This window comes from Coregonus clupeaformis, unplaced genomic scaffold (assembly GCF_020615455.1).
Source record: "Coregonus clupeaformis isolate EN_2021a unplaced genomic scaffold, ASM2061545v1 scaf0028, whole genome shotgun sequence".
In the NCBI taxonomy this organism is placed as follows: Eukaryota; Metazoa; Chordata; class Actinopteri; order Salmoniformes; family Salmonidae; genus Coregonus; species Coregonus clupeaformis.
This window is the reverse complement of record NW_025533483.1, coordinates 615,001-641,474: the sequence shown is the minus strand read 5'-3', so window position 1 is coordinate 641,474 and position 26,474 is coordinate 615,001. Positions and strand designations below refer to the sequence as shown.

Genomic DNA, 26,474 nt, shown 5'->3' with positions numbered 1-26,474 from the left:
GTTCCCTGTCTAACCCCATCTCTCTCTCTCTACTCTTTATCTCTCTCTCACTCTCTTTCTCTCTCCCCTCTCTCTTTCTCTCTCCCCTCTCTCTCTCTGTGTCTCTCTCTCTCTCCCTACTAGAACTGCCTACGGTCGGTGTTGGAGCACATAGCCGTCTACGGTCAGGCAGTGTTCCGGCTGCAGAGGTTTATAGACGAGGTAACTGGGTACAACACTGAGCCCTGTCCTCCAGGATCCTACTCCTCTAAGAAGGGCACTGAGCCTCCCTTCAGGACCTATCAAGCCTTTGTCTGGGCCCTCTATAAATACTTCACCTCCTTCAGACAGGAGCTCACCACCATAGAGAGAGACCTCATAGGGAAAGGCAGGTTCACCTTTCATCGTTATGTGTTGAACCTTTCATCGTTATGTGTTGAATACTTTATCCTGTGGCTTCTGTCTGATGTATGCTGTGATTAGAGTTGCAAAATTCTGCTAACTTCCATATCGTGTTTGGAGGATTCCAGATTTAAATTTTTTAAATTTTAGTCATTTAGCAGACGCTCTTATCCAGAGCGAATTACAGGAGCAATTAGGGTTAAGTGCCTTGCTCAAGGGCACATCGACAGATTGGCTCGGGTATTAGAACCAGCGACCTTTCGGTTACTGGCACAACGCTCTTAACCACTAAGCTACCTGCTTAGATTTCTTGCTTACTCCTTTCTGATTCCGAGAATCTTTTACATTCTAAATGGGATTTCTGGAAAATCTGAGAATTCGGAGAAAGTTAATGGAATTTTGCAACCCTAACTGTTATGTAACTACCTGAAGCTGAGCTGTGACGCTGTTATAACCTGTTATAACCTCTCTGTAGATGAGACGGTGACCCTGTTATAACCTCTCTGTAGATCAGACGGTGACCCTGTTATAACCTGTTATAACCTCTCTGTAGATGAGACGGTGACCCTGTTATAACCTGTTATAACCTCTCTGTAGATGAGACGGTGACCCTGTTATAACCTCTCTGTAGATGAGACGGTGACCCTGTTATAACCTGTTATAACCTCTCTGTAGATGAGACGGTGACCCTGTTATAACCTCTCTGTAGATGAGACGGTGACCCTGTTATAACCTGTTATAACCTCTCTGTAGATGAGACGGTGACCCTGTTATAACCTGTTATAACCTCTCTGTAGATGAGACAGTGACCCTGTTATAACCTCTCTGTAGATGAGACAGTGACCCTGTTATAACCTCTCTGTAGATGAGACGGTGACCCTGTTATAACCTGTTAAAACCTCTGTAGATGAGACGGTGACCCTGTTATAACCTGTTATAACCTCTCTGTAGATGAGACGGTGACCCTGTTATAACCTGTTATAACCTCTCTGTAGATGAGACGGTGACCCTGGCGGGGGTGCTGGACAGACTGACCCCTCACCTGGCCCAGATCAAGGTGCTCCACAAGGTGTTCTGTACGGGTGTGGCAGAAGTACCCCCTGAGACCCCTAACGTGGTGCGGGCTTCACACCTGCTCAACACACTCTACAAGGCTATCATAGAGTACGACAGCGTGGGAGAGGCATCCGAACAGGCCGTGAGTGTTTGTGTTTACGTGTGAGTGTGACCGTGTCTGTGAGCGTGACCGTGTCTGTGAGCGTGACCGTGTCTGTGAGCGTGACCGTGTCTGTGAGCGTGACCGTGTCTGTGAGCGTGACCGTGTCTGTGAGCGTGACCGTGTCTGTGAGCGTGACCGTGTCTGTGAGCGTGACCGTGTCTGTGACCGTGTCTGTGAGCGTGACCGTGTCTGTGAGCGTGACCGTGTCTGTGAGCGTGACCGTGTCTGTGACCGTGTCTGTGAGCGTGACCGTGTCTGTGAGCGTGACCGTGTCTGTGAGCGTGTCTGTGAGCGTGACCGTGTCTGTGAGCGTGACCGTGTCTGTGAGCGTGACCGTGTCTGTGAGCGTGACCGTGTCTGTGAGCGTGACCGTGTTTGTGAGCATGGCCGTGTCTGTGAGCGTGACCGTGTCTGTGAGCGTGACCGTGTCTGTGACCGTGTCTGTGAGCGTGACCGTGTCTGTGAGCGTGACCGTGTCTGTGAGCGTGTCTGTGAGCGTGACCGTGTCTGTGAGCGTGACCGTGTCTGTGAGCGTGACCGTGTCTGTGAGCGTGACCGTGTTTGTGTGACCGTGTCTGTGAGCGTGACCGTGTTTGTGTGACCGTGTCTGTGAGTGTGCATTTCTCTGTCTGTTAGTGTGTTTGTTTTGTATCTATAATATGCATGGCTTTGAGGCAGAGTTAATCGACTCCAAACAGCCAGGTGTAAGCGTCTAACCTCCCTGACCTCTGACCTAGGTGGCTCTGTTATTCTCTCTGTGGACAGAGACAGTCAGACCGTACCTGGAGATAGTGGATGAATGGATCGTTCATGGTCACCTGTTTGACCCCGCTAAAGAGTTCATCATTCAGAGGTATGGAACAAGCCTGTATAAGCCAAGTTTCTGGTCATGTCATGGACATACTTATGCCTGGCACTCCTCAGGGTACTTAGGCCTGGCACTCCTCAGGGTACTTAGGCCTGGCACTCCTCAGGGTACATAGGCCTGGCACTCCTCAGGGTACATAGGCCTGGCACTCCTCAGGGTACTTAGGCCTGGCACTCCTCAGGGTACTTAGGCCTGGCACTCCTCAGGGTACTTAGGCCTGGCACTCCTCAGGGTACTTAGGCCTGGCACTCCTCAGGGTACTTAGGCCTGGCACTCCTCAGGGTACTTAGGCCTGGCACTCCTCAGGGTACTTAGGCCTGGCACTCCTCTGGGTACTTAGGCCTGGCACTCCTCAGGGTACTTAGGCCTGGCACTCCTCAGGGTACATAGGCCTGGCACTCCTCAGGGTACATAGGCCTGGCACTCCTCAGGGTACATAGGCCTGGCACTCCTCAGGGTACTTAGGCCTGGCACTCCTCAGGGTACTTAGGCCTGGCACTCCTCAGGGTACATAGGCCTGGCACTCCTCAGGGTACTTATGCCTGGCACTCCTCAGGGTACTTATGCCTGGCACTCCTCAGGGTACTTATGCCTGGCACTCCTCAGGGTACTTAGGCCTGGCACTCCTCAGGGTACTTAGGCCTGGCACTCCTCAGGGTACATAGGCCTGGCACTCCTCAGGGTACTTAGGCCTGGCACTCCTCAGGGTACTTAGGCCTGGCACTCCTCAGGGTACATAGGCCTGGCACTCCTCAGGGTACATAGGCCTGGCACTCCTCAGGGTACATAGGCCTGGCACTCCTCAGGGTACTTAGGCCTGGCACTCCTCAGGGTACATAGGCCTGGCACTCCTCAGGGTACTTAGGCCTGGCACTCCTCAGGGTACATAGGCCTGGCACTCCTCAGGGTACTTAGGCCTGGCACTCCTCAGGGTACTTAGGCCTGGCACTCCTCAGGGTACATAGGCCTGGCACTCCTCAGGGTACATAGGCCTGGCACTCCTCAGGGTACTTAGGCCTGGCACTCCTCAGGGTACTTAGGCCTGGCACTCCTCAGGGTACTTAGGCCTGGCACTCCTCAGGGTACTTAGGCCTGGCACTCCTCAGGGTACATAGGCCTGGCACTCCTCAGGGTACTTAGGCCTGGCACTCCTCAGGGTACTTAGGCCTGGCACTCCTCAGGGTACTTAGGCCTGGCACTCCTCAGGGTACTTAGGCCTGGCACTCCTCAGGGTACATAGGCCGTTGATAAATGCTCTCTTTACATGTCATGAACATACACTATCAGTCAAAAGTTTGGACACACCTACTCATTCTATGGTTTCAATTTTTTTACAAAGACATAAAATCTGTGAAAAACACATATGGAATCATGTAGTAACCAAATAAGTGTTCAACAAATCAAAATATATTTTATATTTGAGATTCTTCCAATAGCCACCCTTTGTCTTGATGACAGCTTTGCACACTCTTTGCATTCTCTCAACCAGCTTCATGAAGTAGTCACCTGGAATGCATTTCAATTAACAGGTGTTAATTGAAATGCAAAGAGTGTGCAAAGCTGTCATCAAGGCTAAGGGTGGCTACTTTGAAAAACCTGAAATATAAAATATATTTTGATTTTGACTGGTAGTGTACTTATGCCTGGCACTCCTCAGGGTACATAGGCCGTTGATGAATGCTCTCTTTACATGTCATGACCGTGTTGAGTGTCATCTGTCAAAACTAGAACTACGGGTGCATTCCAAGTGGCACCATATTCCCTATATAGTGCACTACTTTTGACCAGAGCCCATAGGGAATAGGGTGCCATTTAGGAAACAGATTATATGTTAGTTGAGTTTTTTGTTGTTGCCTGTTTTAACACTGAAAAGGCTTTTTCTAAATTAAAATATCCATTATGACATTGTTACATACAAGGATATATCATGACATTTCAAATTGTTCATTTAATAAAACAACAAACTTTTCAATGTGTTTTTTTTTATGATATGCCCCATAAAAAGACCGGTAGCCGACCGGTAGCCTTCACCTGTGTAGCTTGTTTATGTTAGCCAATCAGAGGCTCCATGTGGAGTAACAGTTCACTAATGCAATGCAAGATGGAATACAATTAGGGAATTAAAAGTTAGAGAAATGAGGAGTGGGTTACAACGAGCAACCAACAGATTGGCCAGTGACACGTCTACATTTAATCCCTTCAAATGTAGGCTGGAACACAACAACATGTGAAAAAAGTCAAGGGGTGTGAATACTCTCTGAAGGTAGTATAGATGTCATATGACCGGGGTGTGAATACTCTCTGAAGGTAGTATAGATGTCATATGACCGGGGTGTGAATACTCTCTGAAGGTAGTATAGATGTCATATGACCGGGGTGTGAATACTCTCTGAAGGTAGTATAGATGTCATATGACCGGGTGTGAATACTCTCTGAAGGTAGTATAGATGTCATATGACCGGGGTGTGAATACTCTCTGAAGGTAGTATAGATGTCATATGACCGGGGTGTGAATACTCTCTGAAGGTAGTATAGATGTCATATGACCGTTTAAAATCAAGGTTATCATCTGAAGTTATTCAATCTAATTTAAAAAATGCTCTAATAAATATACATTATTAACCATCTAGCAGGTTATATTTTTGTGATCGAGTTGCACAATAATGTCAGTAGAATACAAGTAATATGAATGGAGTTGGGGAGAATAGGGAGCAACCAACAGGCAGGCTGTTGTTTAATATGAATGGAGTTGGGGAGAATAGGAGCAACCAACAGGCAGGCTGTCGTTTAATATGAATGGAGTTGGGGAGATAGGGAGCAACCAACAGGCAGGCTGTTGTTTAATATGAATGGAGTTGGGGAGAATAGGAGCAACCAACAGGCAGGCTGTTGTTTAATATGAATGGAGTTGGGGAGAATAGGAGCAACCAACAGGCAGGCTGTCGTTTAATATGAATGGAGTTGGGGAGAATAGGAGCAACCAACAGGCAGGCTGTTGTTTAATATGAATGGAGTTGGGGAGAATAGGGAGCAACCAACAGGCAGGCTGTTGTTTAATATGAATGGAGTTGGGGAGAATAGGAGCAACCAACAGGCAGGCTGTTGTTTAATATGAATGGAGTTGGGGAGAATAGGAGCAACCAACAGGCAGGCTGTCGTTTAATATGAATGGAGTTGGGGAGAATAGGAGCAACCAACAGGCAGGCTGTTGTTTAATATGAATGGAGTTGGGGAGAATAGGGAGCAACCAACAGGCAGGCTGTTGTTTAATATGAATGGAGTTGGGGAGAATAGGAGCAACCAACAGGCAGGCTGTTGTTTAATATGAATGGAGTTGGGGAGAATAGGAGCAACCAACAGGCAGGCTGTTGTTTAATATGAATGGAGTTGGGGAGAATAGGAGCAACCAACAGGCAGGCTGTTGTTTAATATGAATGGAGTTGGGGAGAATAGGAGCAACCAACAGGCAGGCTGTTGTTTAATATGAATGGAGTTGGGGAGATTAGGAGCAACCAACAGGCAGGCTGTTGTTTAATATGAATGGAGTTGGGGAGAATAGGAGCAACCAACAGGCAGGCTGTTGTTTAATATGAATGGAGTTGGGGAGAATAGGAGCAACCAACAGGCAGGCTGTTGTTTAATATGAATGGAGTTGGGGAGAATAGGAGCAACCAACAGGCAGGCTGTTGTTTAATATGAATGGAGTTGGGGAGAATAGGAGCAACCAACAGGCAGGCTGTTGTTTATTATGAATGGAGTTGGGGAGAATAGGAGCAACCAACAGGCAGGCTGTTGTTTAATATGAATGGAGTTGGGGAGAATAGGAGCAACCAACAAGTGCATTTCTAAAGCTTCCAAAATATTTTTATAATGGAGGGGGAGTGTCAAGATGGAGGCACGTTGGCTTCAACACAGCGCCCCCTATCAGTCATATAGTGTATATATATAAATCATCGGTCCTGACCCATATCTTCTCTGTATCTCCCAACCAGGAACAAGGACGTACCAGTGAATCACAGAGACTTTTGGTACGCCACCTACACCCTGTACAGTATCTCAGAGACGGTGGAGAGCGAGGAGAAGCTGAGTGACGCGGCCAGCGGGAGCAGCGGAGGGGAGCAGGGATCCAGGTCTCAGCTCACCATGGTCTCCTTCCTCAAGCCGGTCCTCAAACAGATCATCATGGCTGGGAAGAGCATGCAGCTCCTCAAGAACCTGGACTGTAAAGAGACTGGGCAGACAGATGGCTCCACTAGAGGTCTGTAGAGGCTGGGCAGACAGATGGCTCCACTAGAGGTCTGTAGAGACTGGGCAGACAGATGGCTCCACTATAGGTCTGTAGAGGCTGGGCAGACAGATGGCTCTACTAGAGGTCTGTAGAGGCTGGGCAGACAGATGGCTCCACTAGAGGTCTGTAGAGGCTGGGCAGACAGATGGCTCCACTATAGGTCTGTAGAGGCTGGGCAGACAGATGGCTCCACTAGAGGTCTGTAGAGACTGGGCAGACAGATGGCTCCACTAGAGGTCTGTAGAGGCTGGGCAGACAGATGGCTCCACTAGAGGTCTGTAGAGGCTGAGTAGACAGATGGCTCCACTATAGGTCTGTAGAGGCTGAGCAGACAGATGACAGATGGCTCCACTATAGGTCTGTAGAGGCTGGGCAGACAGATGGCTCCACTAGAGGTCTGTAGAGACTGGGCAGACAGATGGCTCCACTAGAGGTCTGGTCTGTAGAGGCTGGGCAGACTGGCTCCACTAGAGGTCTGTAGAGGCTGGGCAGACAGATGGCTCCACTAGAGGTGTCTGTAGAGGCTGGGCAGACAGATGGCTCCACTAGAGGTCTGGTCTGTAGAGGCTGGGCAGACAGATGGCTCCACTAGAGGTCTGTAGAGGCTGGGCAGACAGATGGCTCCACTAGAGGTCTGTAGAGGCTGGGCAGACAGATGGCTCCACTAGAGGTCTGTAGAGGCTGGGCAGACAGATGGCTCCACTAGAGGTCTGTAGAGGCTGAGCAGACAGATGGCTCCACTAGAGGTCTGTAGAGGCTGAGCAGACAGATGGCTCCACTAGAGGTCTGTAGAGGCTGGGCAGACAGATGGCTCCACTAGAGGTCTGTAGAGGCTGGGCAGACAGATGGCTCCACTAGAGGTCTGTAGAGGCTGAGCAGACAGATGGCTCCACTAGAGGTCTGTAGAGGCTGGGCAGACAGATGGCTCCACTAGAGGTCTGTAGAGGCTGAGCAGACAGATGACAGATGGCTCCACTAGAGGTCAGTTTTTGTCTGTAGCTGGTCTGCACTTAATCTTTAGTTGGTCTTTAGCTTGTCTGTAGTTCATCTTTAGCTGGTCTATAGTTGGTCTGGAGCTAGTCGGTAGCTGGTCTGGAGCTAGTCGGTAGCTGGTCTGGAGCTAGTCGGTAGCTGGTCTGGAGCTAGTCGGTAGCTGGTCTGTAGTTAATCTTTAGTTGGTCTGTAGTTAATCTTTAGTTGGTCTGTAGTTCATCTTTAGCTGGTCCATAGCTGGTCCGTAGCTGGTCCGTAGCTGGTCCGTAGCTGGTCCGTAGCTGGTCCATAGCTGGTCCATAGCTGGTCCGTAGCTGGTCCGTAGCTGGTCCGTAGCTGGTCCATAGCTGGTCCATAGCTGGTCCATAGCTGGTCCATAGCTGGTCCGTTGCTGGTCTGTTGCTGGTCCGTAGCTGGTCCATAGCTGGTCCATAGCTGGTCTGTTGCTGGTCCGTAGCTGGTCCATAGCTGGTCCGTAGCTGGTCCGTAGCTGGTCCGTAGCTGGTCCATAGCTGGTCTGTAGCTGTTCTGTTGCTGGTCTGTAATTGGTCACCAGGCTAGTGTTTCTAGTGCAGAGTGTGGTACAGAGAGATGTGTTTGAGATGGAGGAGACAGACGACTTTTTGAGTACTGCGTAACCTCAGAGAGCAAACAAATGTGTGTTTCAGAATATACAGTATTATGGAACCAAAACATCGTGTTCCGATCTCATCCCTGAGCCTTGAGCTATAATCTAGCAAAGTATGGCCCTATGGTCTAAAACCCCTGCTTTCTGCTTGGGTTCCTAATGTTCTCTGTATGTTTTAGATGCGGAAAGGAAGAGCTTGTACACTCTTTTCCTGGAGTCTGTTCAGTCCCGCCTCCGTTGCCGGGAGGACTCCCCCATGGATACAGTCACCGAGCAACAGGCCACTAAGCAGAGCCTGATCAAGATGCAGTCGATTGTAGCTCAGCATCTACAGATGGACGACATACATGACCCTCTACTGGCCATCAACTTCGCCAGGTGAGTGGAAGAGGAGAGACGGAGCAGAACGGAGCGGAGACGGAGCAGAACAGAGTAGAGACTGAGCGGAACAGAGTAGAGACGGAGCGGAACAGAGTAGAGACTGAGCGGAACAGAGTAGAGACTGAGCGGAGCAGAGTAGAGACGGAGCGGAACAGAGTAGAGACGGAACGGAACAGAGTAGAGACGGAACGGAACAGAGTAGAGACGGAGCGGAACAGAGTAGAGACGGAGCGGAACAGAGTAGAGACGGAGCGGAACAGAGTAGAGACGGAGCGGAACAGAGTAGAGACGGAGCGGAACAGAGTAGAGACGGAGCGGAACAGAGTAGAGACGGAGCGGAACAGAGTAGAGGCGGAACAGAGTAGAGACGGAACGGAACAGAGTAGAGACGGAACGGAACAGAGACGGAACGGAACGGAACAGAGTCGAGACGGAACGGAACAGAGTAGAAACGGAAAGGAACAGAGTAGAGGCGGAACAGAGTAGAGACGGAGCGGAACAGAGTAGAGACGGAGCGGAACAGAGTAGAGACGGAGCGGAACAGAGTAGAGACGGAACGGAACAGAGTAGAGACGGAACGGAACAGAGTAGAGACGGAGCGGAACAGAGTAGAGACGGAGCGGAACGGAACAGAGTAGAGACGGAACGGAACAGAGACGGGACGGAACGGAACAGAGTCGAGACGGGACGGAACAGAGTAGAGACGGAACGGAACAGAGTCGAGACGGGACGGAACAGAGTCGAGACGGGACGGAACAGAGTCGAGACGGGACGGAACAGAGTCGAGACGGGACGGAACAGAGTCGAGACGGGGCGGAACAGAGTCGAGACGGAGCGGAACAGAGTCGAGACGGAGCGGAACAGAGTCGAGACGGAGCGGAACAGAGTCGAGACGGAGCGGAACAGAGTCGAGACGGAGCGGAACAGAGTAGAGACGGAGCGGAACAGAGTAGAGACGGAGCGGAACAGAGTAGAGACGGAGCGGAACAGAGTAGAGACGGAGCGGAACAGAGTAGAGACGGAGCGGAACAGAGTAGAGACGGAGCGGAACAGAGTAGAGACGGAGCGGAACAGAGTAGAGACGGAGCGGAACAGAGTAGAGACGGAGCGAAACAGAGTCGAGACGGGACGGAACGGAGTCGAGACGGGACGGAACGGAGTAGAGACGGAACGGAACGGAGTAGCGAGACTGAACAGAGTAGAGTAGAGACGGAACGGAGTGGAGTAGAGACGGAACGGAACGGAACGGAGTGGAGTAGAGACGGAACGGAACGGAGTAGAGTAGAGACGGAACGGAACGGAGTAGAGTAGAGACGGAACGGAACAGAGTAGAGACGGAACGGAACAGAGTAGAGACGGAACGGAACAGAGTAGAGACGGAACGGAACGGAGTAGAGTAGAGACGGAACGGAACGGAGTAGAGTAGAGACGGAACGGAACGGAGTAGAGTAGAGACGGAACGGAACGGAGTAGAGTAGAGACGGAACGGAACAGTGTAGAGACGGAACGGAACAGAGTAGAGAGACGGAGCGGAGTAGAGTTGAGAGATGGAATGGAACGGAGTAGAGACGGAACGGAACGGAGTAGAGTAGAGACGGAACGGAGTAGAGTAGAGACGGAACGGAGTAGAGTAGAGACGGAACGGAACAGAGTAGAGACGGAACGGAACAGAGTAGCGAGACTGAACGGAGTAGAGTAGAGAGATGGAACGGAACGGAGTAGAGTAGAAATGGAACAGAACAGAGTAGAGTAGAAACGGAACAGAACAGAGTAGAGTAGAAACGGAACAGAACAGAGTAGAGTAGAAATGGAACAGAACAGAGTAGAGTAGAAATGGAACAGAACAGAGTAGAGTAGAAATGGAACAGAACAGAGTAGAGTAGAAACGGAACAGAGTAGAGTAGAGACGGAACAGAATAGAGTAGAGATGGAACAGAGTAGAGACGGAACGGAACAGAGTAGAGACGGAACGGAACAGAGTAGAGACGAAACGGAACGGAACAGAGTAGAGACGAAACGGAACGGAACAGAGTAGAGTTGAAACGGAACAGAGTAGAGTAGAGACGGAACAGAATAGAGTAGAGATGGAACAGAGTAGAGACGGAACGGAACAGAGTCGAGACGGGACGGAACAGAGTCGAGACGGGACGGAACAGGTCGAGACGGGACGGAACAGAGTCGAGACGGGACGGAACAGAGTCGAGACGGGACGGAACAGAGTCGAGACGGGACGGAACAGAGTCGAGACGGGACGGAACAGAGTCGAGACGGGACGGAACAGAGTCGAGACGGGACGGAACAGAGTCGAGACGGGACGGAACAGAGTCGAGACGGGACGGAACAGAGTCGAGACGGGACGGAACAGAGTCGAGACGGGACGGAACAGAGTCGAGACGGAACGGAACAGAGTAGAGACGGGACGGAACAGAGTAGAGTAGAAACGGAACGGAACAGAGTAGAAACGGAACGGAACAGAGTAGAGTAGAGACGGAACAGAATAGAGTAGAGATGGAACAGAGTAGAGACGGAACGGAACAGAGTAGCGAGATGGAACGGAACGGAGTAGAGTAGAAATGGAACAGAACAGAGTAGAGTAGAAACGGAACAGAACAGAGTAGAGTAGAAACGGAACAGAACAGAGTAGAGTAGAAATGGAACAGAACAGAGTAGAGTAGAAACGGAACAGAGTAGAGTAGAGACGGAACGGAACAGAGTAGAGACGAAACGGAACGGAACAGAGTAGAGACGAAACGGAACGGAACAGAGTAGAGACGAAACGGAACGGAACAGAGTAGAGTTGAAACGGAACAGAGTAGAGTAGAGACGGAACAGAATAGAGTAGAGATGGAACAGAGTCGAGACGGAACGGAACAGAGTCGAGACGGGACGGAACAGGTCGAGACGGGACGGAACAGAGTCGAGACGGGACGGAACAGAGTCGAGACGGGACGGAACAGAGTCGAGACGGGACGGAACAGAGTCGAGACGGGACGGAACAGAGTCGAGACGGGACGGAACAGAGTCGAGACGGGACGGAACAGAGTAGAGTAGAAACGGAACGGAACAGAGTAGAAACGGAACGGAACAGAGTAGAGTAGAGACGGAACAGAATAGAGTAGAGATGGAACAGAGTAGAGACGGAACGGAACAGAGTAGCGAGATGGAACGGAACGGAGTAGAGTAGAAATGGAACAGAACAGAGTAGAGTAGAAACGGAACAGAACAGAGTAGAGTAGAAACGGAACAGAACAGAGTAGAGTAGAAATGGAACAGAACAGAGTAGAGTAGAAACGGAACAGAGTAGAGTAGAGACGGAACAGAATAGAGTAGAGATGGAACAGAGTAGAGACGGAACGGAACAGAGTAGAGACGGAACGGAACAGAGTAGAGACGAAACGGAACGGAACAGAGTAGAGACGGAACGGAACGGAACAGAGTAGAGACGAAACGGAACGGAACAGAGTAGAGACGAAACGGAACGGAACAGAGTAGAGTTGAAACGGAACAGAGTAGAGTAGAGACGGAACAGAATAGAGTAGAGATGGAACAGAGTCGAGACGGAACGGAACAGAGTCGAGACGGGACGGAACAGAGTCGAGACGGGACGGAACAGGTCGAGACGGGACGGAACAGAGTCGAGACGGGACGGAACAGAGTCGAGACAGGACGGAACAGAGTCGAGACGGGACGGAACAGAGTCGAGACGGGACGGAACAGAGTCGAGACGGGACGGAACAGAGTCGAGACGGGACGGAACAGAGTCGAGACGGGACGGAACAGAACAGAGTCGAGACGGGACGGAACAGAACAGAGTCGAGACGGGACGGAACAGAACAGAGTCGAGACGGGACGGAACAGAGTAGCGAGACTGAACGGAACGGAGTAGAGTAGAAATGGAACAGAACAGAGTAGAGTAGAAATGGAACAGAGTAGAAACGGAACAGAGTAGAAACGGAACGGAACAGAGTAGAGTAAAAATGGAACAGAACAGAGTAGAGTAGAAATGGAACAGACTAGAAACGGAACAGAGTAGAGTAGAAACGGAACGGAACAGAGTAGAGTAGAAACGGAACAGAGTAGAGTAGAGACGGAACAGAGTAGAGTAGAAACGGAACAGAACAGAGTAGAGTAGAAACGGAACAGAACAGAGTAGAGTAGAAATGGAACAGAACAGAGTAGAGTAGAAATGGAACAGAGTAGAGACGGAACGGAACAGAGCAGAGTAGAGACGGAACGGAACAGAGTAGAGACGGAACGGAACAGAGTAGAGACGGAACAGAACGGAACAGAGTAGAGACGGAACAGAACAGAGTAGAGTAGAGACGGAACAGAACAGAGTAGAGTAGAAATGGAACAGAACAGAGTAGAGTAGAAATGGAACAGAACAGAGTAGAGTAGAAATGGAACAGAACAGAGTAGAGTAGAAATGGAACAGAGTAGAAACGGAACGGAACAGAGTAGAGTAGAAATGGAACAGAACAGAGTAGAGTAGAAATGGAACAGAGTAGAAACGGAACGGAACAGAGTAGAGTAGAAACGGAACGGAACAGAGTAGAGTAGAAACGGAACAGAGTAGAGTAGAGACGGAACAGAACAGAGTAGAGTAGAAACGGAACAGAACAGAGTAGAGTAGAAATGGAACAGAGTAGAGACGGAACAGAACAGAGTAGAGTAGAAATGGAACAGAACAGAGTAGAGTAGAAATGGAACAGAGTAGAGTAGAAACGGAACGGAACAGAGTAGAGTAGAAACGGAACGGAACAGAGTAGAGTAGAAACGGAACAGAGTAGAGTAGAGACGGAACAGAGTAGAGTAGAAACGGAACAGAACAGAGTAGAGTAGAAATGGAACAGAGTAGAGTAGAAATGGAACAGAGTAGAGACGGAACGGAACAGAGTAGAGACGGAACGGAACAGAGTAGAGACGGAACGGAACAGAGTAGAGACGGAACGGAACAGAGTAGAGACGGAACAGAACGGAACAGAGTAGAGACGGAACAGAACAGAGTAGAAACGGAACAGAACAGAGTAGAGTAGAAATGGAACAGAACAGAGTAGAGTAGAAATGGAACAGAGTAGAGACGGAACAGAACAGAGTAGAGTAGAAATGGAACAGAACAGAGTAGAGTAGAAATGGAACAGAGTAGACACGGAACGGAACAGAGTAGAGTAGAAATGGAACAGAGTAGAGTAGAAATGGAACAGAGTAGAAACGGAACGGAACAGAGTAGAGTAGAGACGGAACAGAACAGAGTAGAGTAGAAACGGAACAGAACAGAGTAGAGTAGAAATGGAACAGAGTAGACACGGAACGGAACAGAGTAGAGTAGAAATGGAACAGAGTAGAGTAGAAATGGAACAGAGTAGAGTAGAAACGGAACAGAGTAGAGTAGAGACGGAACAGAACAGAGTAGAGTAGAAACGGAACAGAACAGAGTAGAGTAGAAATGGAACAGAGTAGAGACGGAACAGAACAGAGTAGAGTAGAAATGGAACAGAACAGAGTAGAAATGGAACAGAGTAGACACGGAACGGAACAGAGTAGAGTAGAAATGGAACAGAGTAGAGTAGAAATGGAACAGAGTAGAAACGGAACAGAGTAGAGTAGAAACGGAACGGAACAGAGTAGAGTAGAAACGGAACAGAGTAGAGTAGAGACGGAACAGAACAGAGTAGAGTAGAAACGGAACAGAACAGAGTAGAGTAGAAATGGAACAGAACAGAGTAGAGTAGAAATGGAACAGAGTAGAGACGGAACGGAACAGAGTAGAGACGGAACGGAACAGAGTAGAGACGGGACGGGACGGAACAGAGTCGAGACGGGACGGAACAGAGTCGAGACGGGACGGAACAGAGTCGAGACGGGACGGAACAGAGTCGAGACGGGACGGAACAGAGTCGAGACGGGACGGAACAGAGTCGAGACGGGACGGAACAGAGTCGAGACGGGACGGAACAGAGTCGAGACGGGACGGAACAGAGTCGAGACGGGACGGAACAGAGTCGAGACGGGACGGGACGGAACAGAGTCGAGACGGGACGGGACGGAACAGAGTCGAGACGGGACGGGACGGAACAGAGTCGAGACGGGACGGGACGGAACAGAGTCGAGACGGGACGGAACAGAGTAGAGACGGGACGGGACGGAACAGAGTCGAGACGGGACGGGACGGAACAGAGTCGAGACGGGACGGGACGGAACAGAGTCGAGTAGGGACGGAACGGAGCAGAGACCGAACAGAGTAGATGTAGTAGAGATGGAACGGAACAGAGTAGAGACGGAACAGAGTCGAGTAGGGACGGAGCAGAGTAGAGATGGAACAGAGTAGAGACGGAGTAGCGACAGAACCGAGTAGAGACAGAACCGAGTAGAGACAGAACCGAGTAGAGACAGAACCGAGTACAGAAGAGACGGAACAGAGAAGAGACGGAAAGGAACAGAGTAGAGCAGAGACAGAACAGAGTAGAGACGGAACGGAGTAAAGACGGAACAGAGTAGAGACGGAACAGAGTAGAGACGAGACAGAACAGAGTAGAGAAGAGACATAACAGAGTAGAGACGGGACGGAACAGAGCGGAGACGGAACAGAGCAGCGTAGAACAGAACAGTTAAAGTCTCAGTATCTGTGTTTAGACAGGCAGCCCAATTATGATATTTTTTTACTAATTGGTCTTTTGACCAATCAGATCGGCTCTGAAAAAAGATATGTGATTGTTCAAAAGACCAATTAGTGGAAAACTATCATTGAATTGGTGGCTCCAGAAAGCTTAACCCTAACCCCCAGCTCTGGTAACTCCTCAACCCCAACCCCCTCCAGGCTCTACCTGGAGCAGAGTGACTTCCACCAGAGATTCTCAGGCGGTGACGTGATCGTGGACCGTTCATCGGAATCAGTGACGTGTCAGACCTTTGAGCTGACTCTGCGCTCCTGCCTCTACCCACACATCCAGAAGAGGTACATCGAGTGCTGCGGCAACCTCATGACCACCCTGAAGAAGGACTACAGGTAACGTTGCTATGTCTGTCAGTCATTACTCTAGTCCTCCAGGGCCAAGTGTCTGTCAGTCATTACTCTAGTCCTCCAGGGCCAAGTGTCTGTCAGTCATTACTCTAGTCCTCCAGGGCCAAGTGTCTGTCAGTCATTACTCTAGTCCTCCAGGGCCAAGTGTCTGTCAGTCATTACTCTAGTCCTCCAGGGCCAAGTGTCTGTCAGTCATTACTCTAGTCCTCCAGGGCCAAGTGTCTGTCTGTCATTACTCTAGTCCTCCAAGGCCAAGTGTCTGTCAGTCATTACTCTAGTCCTCCAGGGCCAAGTGTCTGTCAGTCATTACTCTAGTCCTCCAGGGCCAAGTGTCTGTCTGTCATTACTCTAGTCCTCCAAGGCCAAGTGTCTGTCAGTCATTACTCTAGTCCTCCAGGGCCAAGTGTCTGTCAGTCATTACTCTAGTCCTCCAAGGCCAAGTGTCTGTCAGTCATTACTCTAGTCCTCCAGGGCCAAGTGTCTGTCAGTCATTACTCTAGTCCTCCAGGGCCAAGTGTCTGTCTGTCATTACTCTAGTCCTCCAAGGCCAAGTGTCTGTCAGTCATTACTCTAGTCCTCCAGGGCCAAGTGTCTGTCAGTCAGTACTCTAGTCCTCCAGGGCCAAGTGTCTGTCAGTCAGTACTCTAGTCCTCCAGGGCCAAGTGTCTGTCTGTCATTACTCTAGTCCTCCAGGGCCAAGTGTCTGTCAGTCATTACTCTAGTCCTCCAGGGCCAAGTGTCTGTCTGTCATTACTCTAGTCCTCCAGGGCCAAGTGTCTGTCAGTCAGTACTCTAGTCCTCCAGGGCCAAGTGTCTGTCAGTCATTACTCTAGTCCTCCAGGGCCAAGTGTCTGTCAGTCATTACTCTAGTCCTCCAGGGCCAAGTGTCTGTCAGTCATTACTCTAGTCCTCCAGGGCCAAGTGTCTGTCTGTCAGTACTCTAGTCCTCCAGGGCCAAGTGTCTGTCTGTCATTACTCTAGTCCTCCAGGGCCAAGTGTCTGTCAGTCATTACTCTAGTCCTCCAGGGCCAAGTGTCTGTCTGTCATTACTCTAGTCCTCCAGGGCCAAGTGTCTGTCAGTCAGTACTCTAGTCCTCCAGGGCCAAGTGTCTGTCTGTCATTACTCTAGTCCTCCAGGGCCAAGTGTCTGTCAGTCAGTACTCTAGTCCTCCAGGGCCAAGTGTCTGTCTGTCATTACTCTAGTCCTCCAGGGCCAAGTGTCTGTCAGTCAGTACTCTAGTCCTCCAGGGCCAAGTGTCTGTCAGTCATTACTCTAGTCCTCCAGGGCCAAGTGTCTGTCAGTCATTACTCTAGTCCTCCAGGGCCAAGTGTCTGTCTGTCAGTACTCTAGTCCTCCAGGGCCAAGTGTCTGTCAGTCATTACTCTAGTCCTCCAGGGCCAAGTGTCTGTCTGTCAGTACTCTAGTCCTCCAGGGCCAAGTGTCTGTCTGTCATTACTCTAGTCCTCCAGGGCCAAGTGTCTGTCAGTCATTACTCTAGTCCTCCAGGGCCAAGTGTCTGTCTGTCATTACTCTAGTCCTCCAGGGCCAAGTGTCTGTCAGTCAGTACTCTAGTCCTCCAGGGGCAAGTGTCTGTCTGTCATTACTCTAGTCCTCCAGGGCCAAGTGTCTGTCAGTCAGTACTCTAGTCCTCCAGGGCCAAGTGTCTGTCTGTCATTACTCTAGTCCTCCAGGGCCAAGTGTCTGTCAGTCAGTACTCTAGTCCTCCAGGGCCAAGTGTCTGTCAGTCATTACTCTAGTCCTCCAGGGCCAAGTGTCTGTCAGTCATTACTCTAGTCCTCCAGGGCCAAGTGTCTGTCAGTCATTACTCTAGTCCTCCAGGGCCAAGTGTCTGTCTGTGGGTGTTCATTCTTCCCTTGTACTTCATTGATCAATTAAGGTCATTGACTAGTTCATTGAAACATACCAGGTACAGGATCATTAAGTGGGTATAGGCTTCATCCCACATGGCACCCTATTCTCTATATAGTGCACTACTATTGATAACTATTCCCTATATAGTGCACTACTATTGATAACTATTCCCTATATAGTGCACTACTATTGATAACTATTCCCTATATAGTGCACTACTATTGATAACTATTCCCTATATAGTGCACTACTATTGATAACTATTCCCTATATAGTGCACTACTATTGATAACTATTCCCTATATAGTGCACTACTATTGATAACTATTCCCTATATAGTGCACTACTATTGATAACTATTCCCTATATAGTGCACTACTATTGATAACTATTCCCTATATAGTGCACTACTATTGATAACTATTCCCTATATAGTGCACTACTATTGATAACTATTCCCTATATAGTGCACTACTATTGATAACTATTCCCTATATAGTGCACTACTATTGATAACTATTCCCTATATAGTGCACTACTATTGATAACTATTCCCTATATAGTGCACTACTATTGATAACTATTCCCTATATAGTGCACTACTATTGATAACTATTCCCTATATAGTGCACTACTATTGATAACTATTCCCTATATAGTGCACTACTATTGATAACTATTCCCTATATAGTGCACTACTATTGATAACTATTCTCTATATAGTGCACTACTATTGATAACTATTCCCTATATAGTGCACTACTATTGATAACTATTCCCTATATAGTGCACTACTATTGATAACTATTCCCTTTATAGTGCACTACTATTGATAACTATTCCCTATATAGTGCACTACTATTGATAACTATTCCCTATATAGTGCACTACTATTGATAACTATTCCCTATATAGTGCACTACTATTGATAACTATTCCCTATATAGTGCACTACTATTGATAACTATTCTCTATATAGTGCACTACTATTGATAACTATTCCCTATATAGTGCACTACTATTGATAACTATTCCTATATAGTGCACTACTATTGATAACTATTCCTATATAGTGCACTACTATTGATAACTATTCCCTATATAGTGCACTACTATTGATAACTATTCCCTATATAGTGCACTACTATTGATAACTATTCCCTATATAGTGCACTACTATTGATAACTATTCTCTATATAGTGCACTACTATTGATAACTATTCTCTATATAGTGCACTACTATTGATAACTATTCTCTATATAGTGCACTACTATTGATAACTATTCCCTATATAGTGCACTACTATTGATAACTATTCCCTATATAGTGCACTACTATTGATAACTATTCCCTATATAGTGCACTACTATTGATAACTATTCCCTATATAGTGCACTACTATTGATAACTATTCCCTATATAGTGCACTACTATTGATAACTATTCCCTATATAGTGCACTACTATTGATAACTATTCCCTATATAGTGCACTACTATTGATAACTATTCCCTATATAGTGCACTACTATTGATAACTATTCCCTATATAGTGCACTACTATTGATAACTATTCTCTATATAGTGCACTACTATTGATAACTATTCCCTATATAGTGCACTACTATTGATAACTATTCCCTATATAGTGCACTACTATTGATAACTATTCCCTATATAGTGCACTACTATTGATAACTATTCCCTATATAGTGCACTACTATTGATAACTATTCCCTATATAGTGCACTACTATTGATAACTATTCCCTATATAGTGCACTACTATTGATAACTATTCCCTATATAGTGCACTACTATTGATAACTATTCCCTATATAGTGCACTACTATTGATAACTATTCCCTATATAGTGCACTACTATTGATAACTATTCTCTATATAGTGCACTACTATTGATAACTATTCCCTATATAGTGCACTACTATTGATAACTATTCCCTATATAGTGCACTACTATTGATAACTATTCCCTATATAGTGCACTACTATTGATAACTATTCCCTATATAGTGCACTACTATTGATAACTATTCCCTATATAGTGCACTACTATTGATAACTATTCCCTATATAGTGCACTACTATTGATAACTATTCCCTATATAGTGCACTACTATTGATAACTATTCCCTATATAGTGCACTACTATTGATAACTATTCCCTATATAGTGCACTACTATTGATAACTATTCCCTATATAGTGCACTACTATTGATAACTATTCCCTATATAGTGCACTACTATTGATAACTATTCCCTATATAGTGCACTACTATTGATAACTATTCCCTATATAGTGCACTACTATTGATAACTATTCCCTATATAGTGCACTACTATTGATAACTATTCCCTATATAGTGCACTACTATTGATAACTATTCCCTATATAGTGCACTACTATTGATAACTATTCTCTATATAGTGCACTACTATTGATAACTATTCCCTATATAGTGCACTACTATTGATAACTATTCCCTATATAGTGCACTACTATTGATAACTATTCCCTTATAGTGCACTACTATTGATAACTATTCCCTATATAGTGCACTACTATTGATAACTATTCCCTATATAGTGCACTACTATTGATAACTATTCCCTATATAGTGCACTACTATTGATAACTATTCCCTATATAGTGCACTACTATTGATAACTATTCTCTATATAGTGCACTACTATTGATAACTATTCCCTATATAGTGCACTACTATTGATAACTATTCCCTATATAGTGCACTACTATTGATAACTATTCCCTATATAGTGCACTACTATTGATAACTATTCCCTATATAGTGCACTACTATTGATAACTATTCCCTATATAGTGCACTACTATTGATAACTATTCCCTATATAGTGCACTACTATTGATAACTATTCCCTATATAGTGCACTACTATTGATAACTATTCTCTATATAGTGCACTACTATTGATAACTATTCTCTATATAGTGCACTACTATTGATAACTATTCCCTATATAGTGCACTACTATTGATAACTATTCCCTATATAGTGCACTACTATTGATAACTATTCCCTATATAGTGCACTACTATTGATAACTATTCCCTATATAGTGCACTACTATTGATAACTATTCCCTATATAGTGCACTACTATTGATAACTATTCCCTATATAGTGCACTACTATTGATAACTATTCCCTATATAGTGCACTACTATTGATAACTATTCCCTATATAGTGCACTACTATTGATAACTATTCCCTATATAGTGCACTACTATTGATAACTATTCCCTATTTAGTGCACTACTATTGATAACTATTCCCTATATAGTGCACTACTATTGATAACTATTCTCTATATAGTGCACTACTATTGATAACTATTCTCTATATAGTGCACTACTATTGATAACTATTCCCTATATAGTGCACTACTATTGATAACTATTCCCTATATAGTGCACTACTATTGATAACTATTCCCTATATAGTGCACTACTATTGATAACTATTCCTATATAGTGCACTACTATTGATAACTATTCCCTATATAGTGCACTACTATTGATAACTATTCCCTATATAGTGCACTACTATTGATAACTATTCCTATATAGTGCACTACTATTGATAACTATTCCCTATATAGTGCACTACTATTGATAACTATTCCCTATATAGTGCACTACTATTGATAACTATTCTCTATATAGTGCACTACTATTGATAACTATTCTCTATATAGTGCACTACTATTGATAACTATTCCCTATATAGTGCACTACTATTGATAACTATTCCCTATATAGTGCACTACTATTGATAACTATTCCCTATATAGTGCACTACTATTGATAACTATTCCCTATATAGTGCACTACTATTGATAACTATTCCTATATAGTGCACTACTATTGATAACTATTCCCTATATAGTGCACTACTATTGATAACTATTCCCTATATAGTGCACTACTATTGATAACTATTCCCTATATAGTGCACTACTATTGATAACTATTCCCTATTTAGTGCACTACTATTGATAACTATTCCCTATATAGTGCACTACTATTGATAACTATTCCCTATATAGTGCACTACTATTGATAACTATTCTCTATATAGTGCACTACTATTGATAACTATTCCCTATATAGTGCACTACTATTGATAACTATTCCCTATATAGTGCACTACTATTGATAACTATTCCCTATATAGTGCACTACTATTGATAACTATTCCCTATATAGTGCACTACTATTGATAACTATTCCCTATATAGTGCACTACTATTGATAACTATTCCCTATATAGTGCACTACTATTGATAACTATTCCCTATATAGTGCACTACTATTGATAACTATTCCCTATATAGTGCACTACTATTGATGACTATTCCCTATATAGTGCACTACTTTTGACCAGGGCCCTGGTCAAAAGTAGTGCACTATATAGGAATGGCGTATCATTTGGGACTCACTAATAGTCCCAGTACTGTAGGACTGACTGACACAGGTGTTCCTGGTCCCTCCCCCAGACATCTGGAGGACCTCCAGTATGACTTCTACAGCTGTTATAGGCCCTGTACTAACCTAACCTTTAACCTCCAGACTGCTGGAATACCTCCAGGCCATGAGGAACTACTTCCTGTTAGAGGCAGGAGACACCATGTATGACTTCTATACAGCCATCTTTGATAAGGTCCTGGAGAAGGAGAGCTGGCAGCAGCTGGCGTTCCTCAACGTTCAACTGCAGGAGGCTGTGGGACAGCGGTGCCCAGAGGACAGCAGCAGGTACTGAAACACTGACTGGGCTCTCACTGGTTACACCACACACTGACTGGGCTCTCACTGGTTACACCACACACTGACTGGGCTCTCACTGGTTACACCACACACTGACTGGGCTCTCACTGGTTACACCACACACTGACTGGGCTCTCACTGGTTACACCACACACTGACTGGGCTCTCACTGGTTACACCACACACTGACTGGGCTCTCACTGGTTACACCACACACTGACTGGGCTCTCACTGGTTACACCACACACTGACTGGGCTCTCACTGGTTACACCACACACTGACTGGGCTCTCACTGGTTACACCACACACTGACTGGGCTCTCACTGGTTACACCACACACTGACTGGGCTCTCACTGGTTACACCACACACTGACTGGGCTCTCACTGGTTACACCACACACTGACTGGGCTCTCACTGGTTACACCACACACTGACTGGGCTCTCACTGGTTACACCACACACTGACTGGGCTCTCACTGGTTACACCACACACTGACTGGGCTCTCACTGGTTACACCACACACTGACTGGGCTCTCACTGGTTACACCACACACTGACTGGGCTCTCACTGGTTACACCACACACTGACTGGGCTCTCACTGGTTACACCACACACTGACTGGCCTCTCACTGGTTACACCACACACTGACTGGCCTCTCACTGGTTACACCACACACTGACTGGCCTCTCACTGGTTACACCACACACTGACTGGCCTCTCACTGGTTACACCACACACTGACTGGCCTCTCACTGGTTACACCACACACTGACTGGCCTCTCACTGGTTACACCACACACTGACTGGGCTCTCACTGGTTACACCACACACTGACTGGCCTCTCACTGGTTACACCACACACTGACTGGCCTCTCACTGGTTACACCACACACTGACTGGCCTCTCACTGGTTACACCACACACTGACTGGGCTCTCACTGGTTACACCACACACTGACTGGGCTCTCACTGGTTACACCACACACTGACTGGGCTCTCACTGGTTACACCACACACTGACTGGGCTCTCACTGGTTACACCACACACTGACTGGGCTCTCACTGGTTACACCACACACTGATTGGGCTCTCACTGGTTACACCACACACTGACTGGGCTCTCACTGGTTACACCACACACTGACTGGGCTCTCACTGGTTACACCACACACTGACTGGGCTCTCACGGGTTACACCACACACTGACTGGGCTCTCACGGGTTACACCACACACTGACTGGGCTCTCACGGGTTACACCACACACTGACTGGGCTCTCACTGGTTACACCACACACTGACTGGGCTCTCACTGGTTACACCACACACTGACTGGCCTCTCACTGGTTACACCACACACTGACTGGGCTCTCATTGGTTACACCACACACTGACTGGGCTCTCACTGGTTACACCACACACTGACTGGCCTCTCACTGGTTACACCACACACTGACTGGGCTCTCACTGGTTACACCACACACTGACTGGGCTCTCACTGGTTACACCACACACTGACTGGGCTCTCACTGGTTACACCACACACTGACTGGGCTCTCACTGGTTACACCACACACTGACTGGGCTCTCACTGGTTACACCACACACTGACTGGGCTCTCACTGGTTACACCACACACTGATTGGGCTCTCATTTGGTAAGGGTTTGCTATGGTTTTGAGAGATTTTAGTGAGTTGATAGGCTAACTAATCTTACAGGATGTACATGTAATATCAACAATAGTGCTAGGCTAATAGTTGTGATGTTTTTTCCACGTTGATGGTATTGAATTTATTGTCACAATAAAGTAAATGAAAAATGAATTGAATCTCGCTTGTGTTTTTCAGGTTGTCCATCTTCCTGGAGACGATAGACCCAGTCAGAAAGAAACAGCCTGTTAATAATCTAGATGGTCTTACCCTCAGTTACAAGGTGAGCCAGCTACCAACCTTATCCACATGATAATCTAGATGGTCTTACCCTCAGTTACAAGGTGAGCCAGCTACCAACCTTATCCACATGATAATCTAGATGGTTTTACCCTCAGTTACAAGGTGAGCCAGCTACCAACCTTATCCACATGATAATCTAGATGGTCTTACCCTCAGTTACAAGGTGAGCCAGCTACCAACCTTATCCACATGATAATCTAGATGGTCTTACCCTCAGTTACAAGGTGAGCCAGCTACCAACCTTATCCACATGATAATCTAAATGGTTTTACCCTCAGTTACAAGGTGAGCCAGCTACCAACCTTATCCACATGATAACATGTTGGCTGTGGAGACGACTTTTCCCTGACCTTTTTTTCGCCGGACTAAAGGTCCCGACGCTTCTTCGCATGTGCGGATCATGTTCTGTTTCTTTACCTCTACTTTACACACACGTTTCTGTGGTCTCCTCCCCTTCACGTTTCTGTGGTCTCCTCCCCTTCACGTTTCTGTGGTCTCCTCCCCTTCACGTTTCTGTGGTCTCCTCCCCTTCACGTTTCTGTGGTCTCCTCCCCTTCACGTTTCTGTGGTCTCCTCCCTTTCACGTTTCTGTGGTCTCCTCCCCTTCACGTTTCTGTGGTCTCCTCCCCTTCACGTTTCTGTGGTCTCCTCCCCTTCACGTTTCTGTGGTCTCCTCCCCTTCACGTTTCTGTGGTCTCCTCCCCTTCACGTTTCTGTGGTCTCCTCCCCTTCACGTTTCTGTGGTCTCCTCCTAGCACATTTTCGAATCAAGCATAAATTGGCTTTTAGTCTAAGCCTCCGTAATGGATTAGTTCACTGAGATTTGCGCAAATAAATATATATATTAGTTACTGCTCTACTAAAACTATCTCGGTCGACCAACAGCCTAACGACCAAACAATGGAGCAGTGGACTAATTGGGGTCAGCCCTACTGCGTACCCACATGCACTACTTTAGACCAGAGAATGGCACCCTATTCCCTATATAGTGCACTACATTTGACCAGAGAATGGCACCATATTCCCTATATAGTGCACTACTTTAGACCAGAGAATGGCACCCTATTCCCTATATAGTGCACTACTTTAGACCAGAGAATGGCACCCTATTCCCTATATAGTGCACTACATTAGACCAGAGAATGGCACCCTATTCCCTATATAGTGCACTACTTTAGACCAGAGAATGGCACCCTATTCCCTATATAGTGCACTACTTTAGACCAGAGAATGGCACCCTATTCCCTATATAGTGCACTACTTTAGACCAGAGAATGGCACCCTATTCCCTATATAGAGCACTACTTTAGACCAGAGAATGGCACCCTATTCCCTATATAGTGCACTACATTAGACCAGAGAATGGCACCCTATTCCCTATACAGTGCACTACTTTAGACCAGAGAATGGCACCCTATTCCCTATACAGTGCACTACATTAGACCAGAGAATGGCACCCTATTCCCTATACAGTGCACTACTTTAGACCAGAGAATGGCACCCTATTCCCTATACAGTGCACTACTTTAGACCAGAGAATGGCACCCTATTCCCTATACAGTGCACTACATTATACCAGAGAATGGCACCCTATTCCCTATACAGTGCACTACTTTAGACCAGAGAATGGCACCCTATTCCCTATACAGTGCACTACTTTAGACCAGTGTCCTATGACACCCTATTCCCTATATAGTGCACTACTTTAGACCAGAGAATGAAACCCTATTCCCTATACAGTGCACTACTTTAGACCGGAGCCTTCTGGGCCATGGTCAAAAGCCCTATGTTCAAGTTTATTTTACAATTTGTAGGTATCGGAAAACACATAGGAATATGGCAGTAAATAGTTCAGGGTGCCATTTGTGACTGATTGTATATTTGTCCTGTGGGTTGTCCTGAAGGTGCCCTGGCCTGTTGACTGATTGTATATTTGTCCTGTGGGTTGTCCTGCAGGTGCCCTGGCCTGTTGACTGATTGTATATGTGTCCTGTGGGTTGTCCTGCAGGTGCCCTGGCCTGTTGACTGATTGTATATTT

At 46.8% G+C, this 26,474-nt stretch overlaps 1 protein-coding gene across 2 annotated transcripts in view; it reads left to right on the top strand.

The window, feature by feature from the left end:
* The window catches only part of tubgcp5 (tubulin, gamma complex associated protein 5), a 55,016-nt gene that overhangs the window by 12,494 nt on the left and 16,048 nt on the right, over window positions 1–26,474 (top strand). For both annotated transcript variants that reach the window (XM_041889520.1, XM_041889521.1), the window contains 8 exons: window positions 124–367; window positions 1,377–1,579; window positions 2,338–2,453; window positions 6,461–6,726; window positions 8,557–8,755; window positions 15,576–15,764; window positions 22,285–22,467; window positions 24,331–24,415. In XM_041889520.1, coding sequence (XP_041745454.1) covers window positions 124–367; window positions 1,377–1,579; window positions 2,338–2,453; window positions 6,461–6,726; window positions 8,557–8,755; window positions 15,576–15,764; window positions 22,285–22,467; window positions 24,331–24,415 — 1,485 coding nt within the window. The remainder of the gene's footprint in view (window positions 1–123; window positions 368–1,376; window positions 1,580–2,337; window positions 2,454–6,460; window positions 6,727–8,556; window positions 8,756–15,575; window positions 15,765–22,284; window positions 22,468–24,330; window positions 24,416–26,474) is intronic.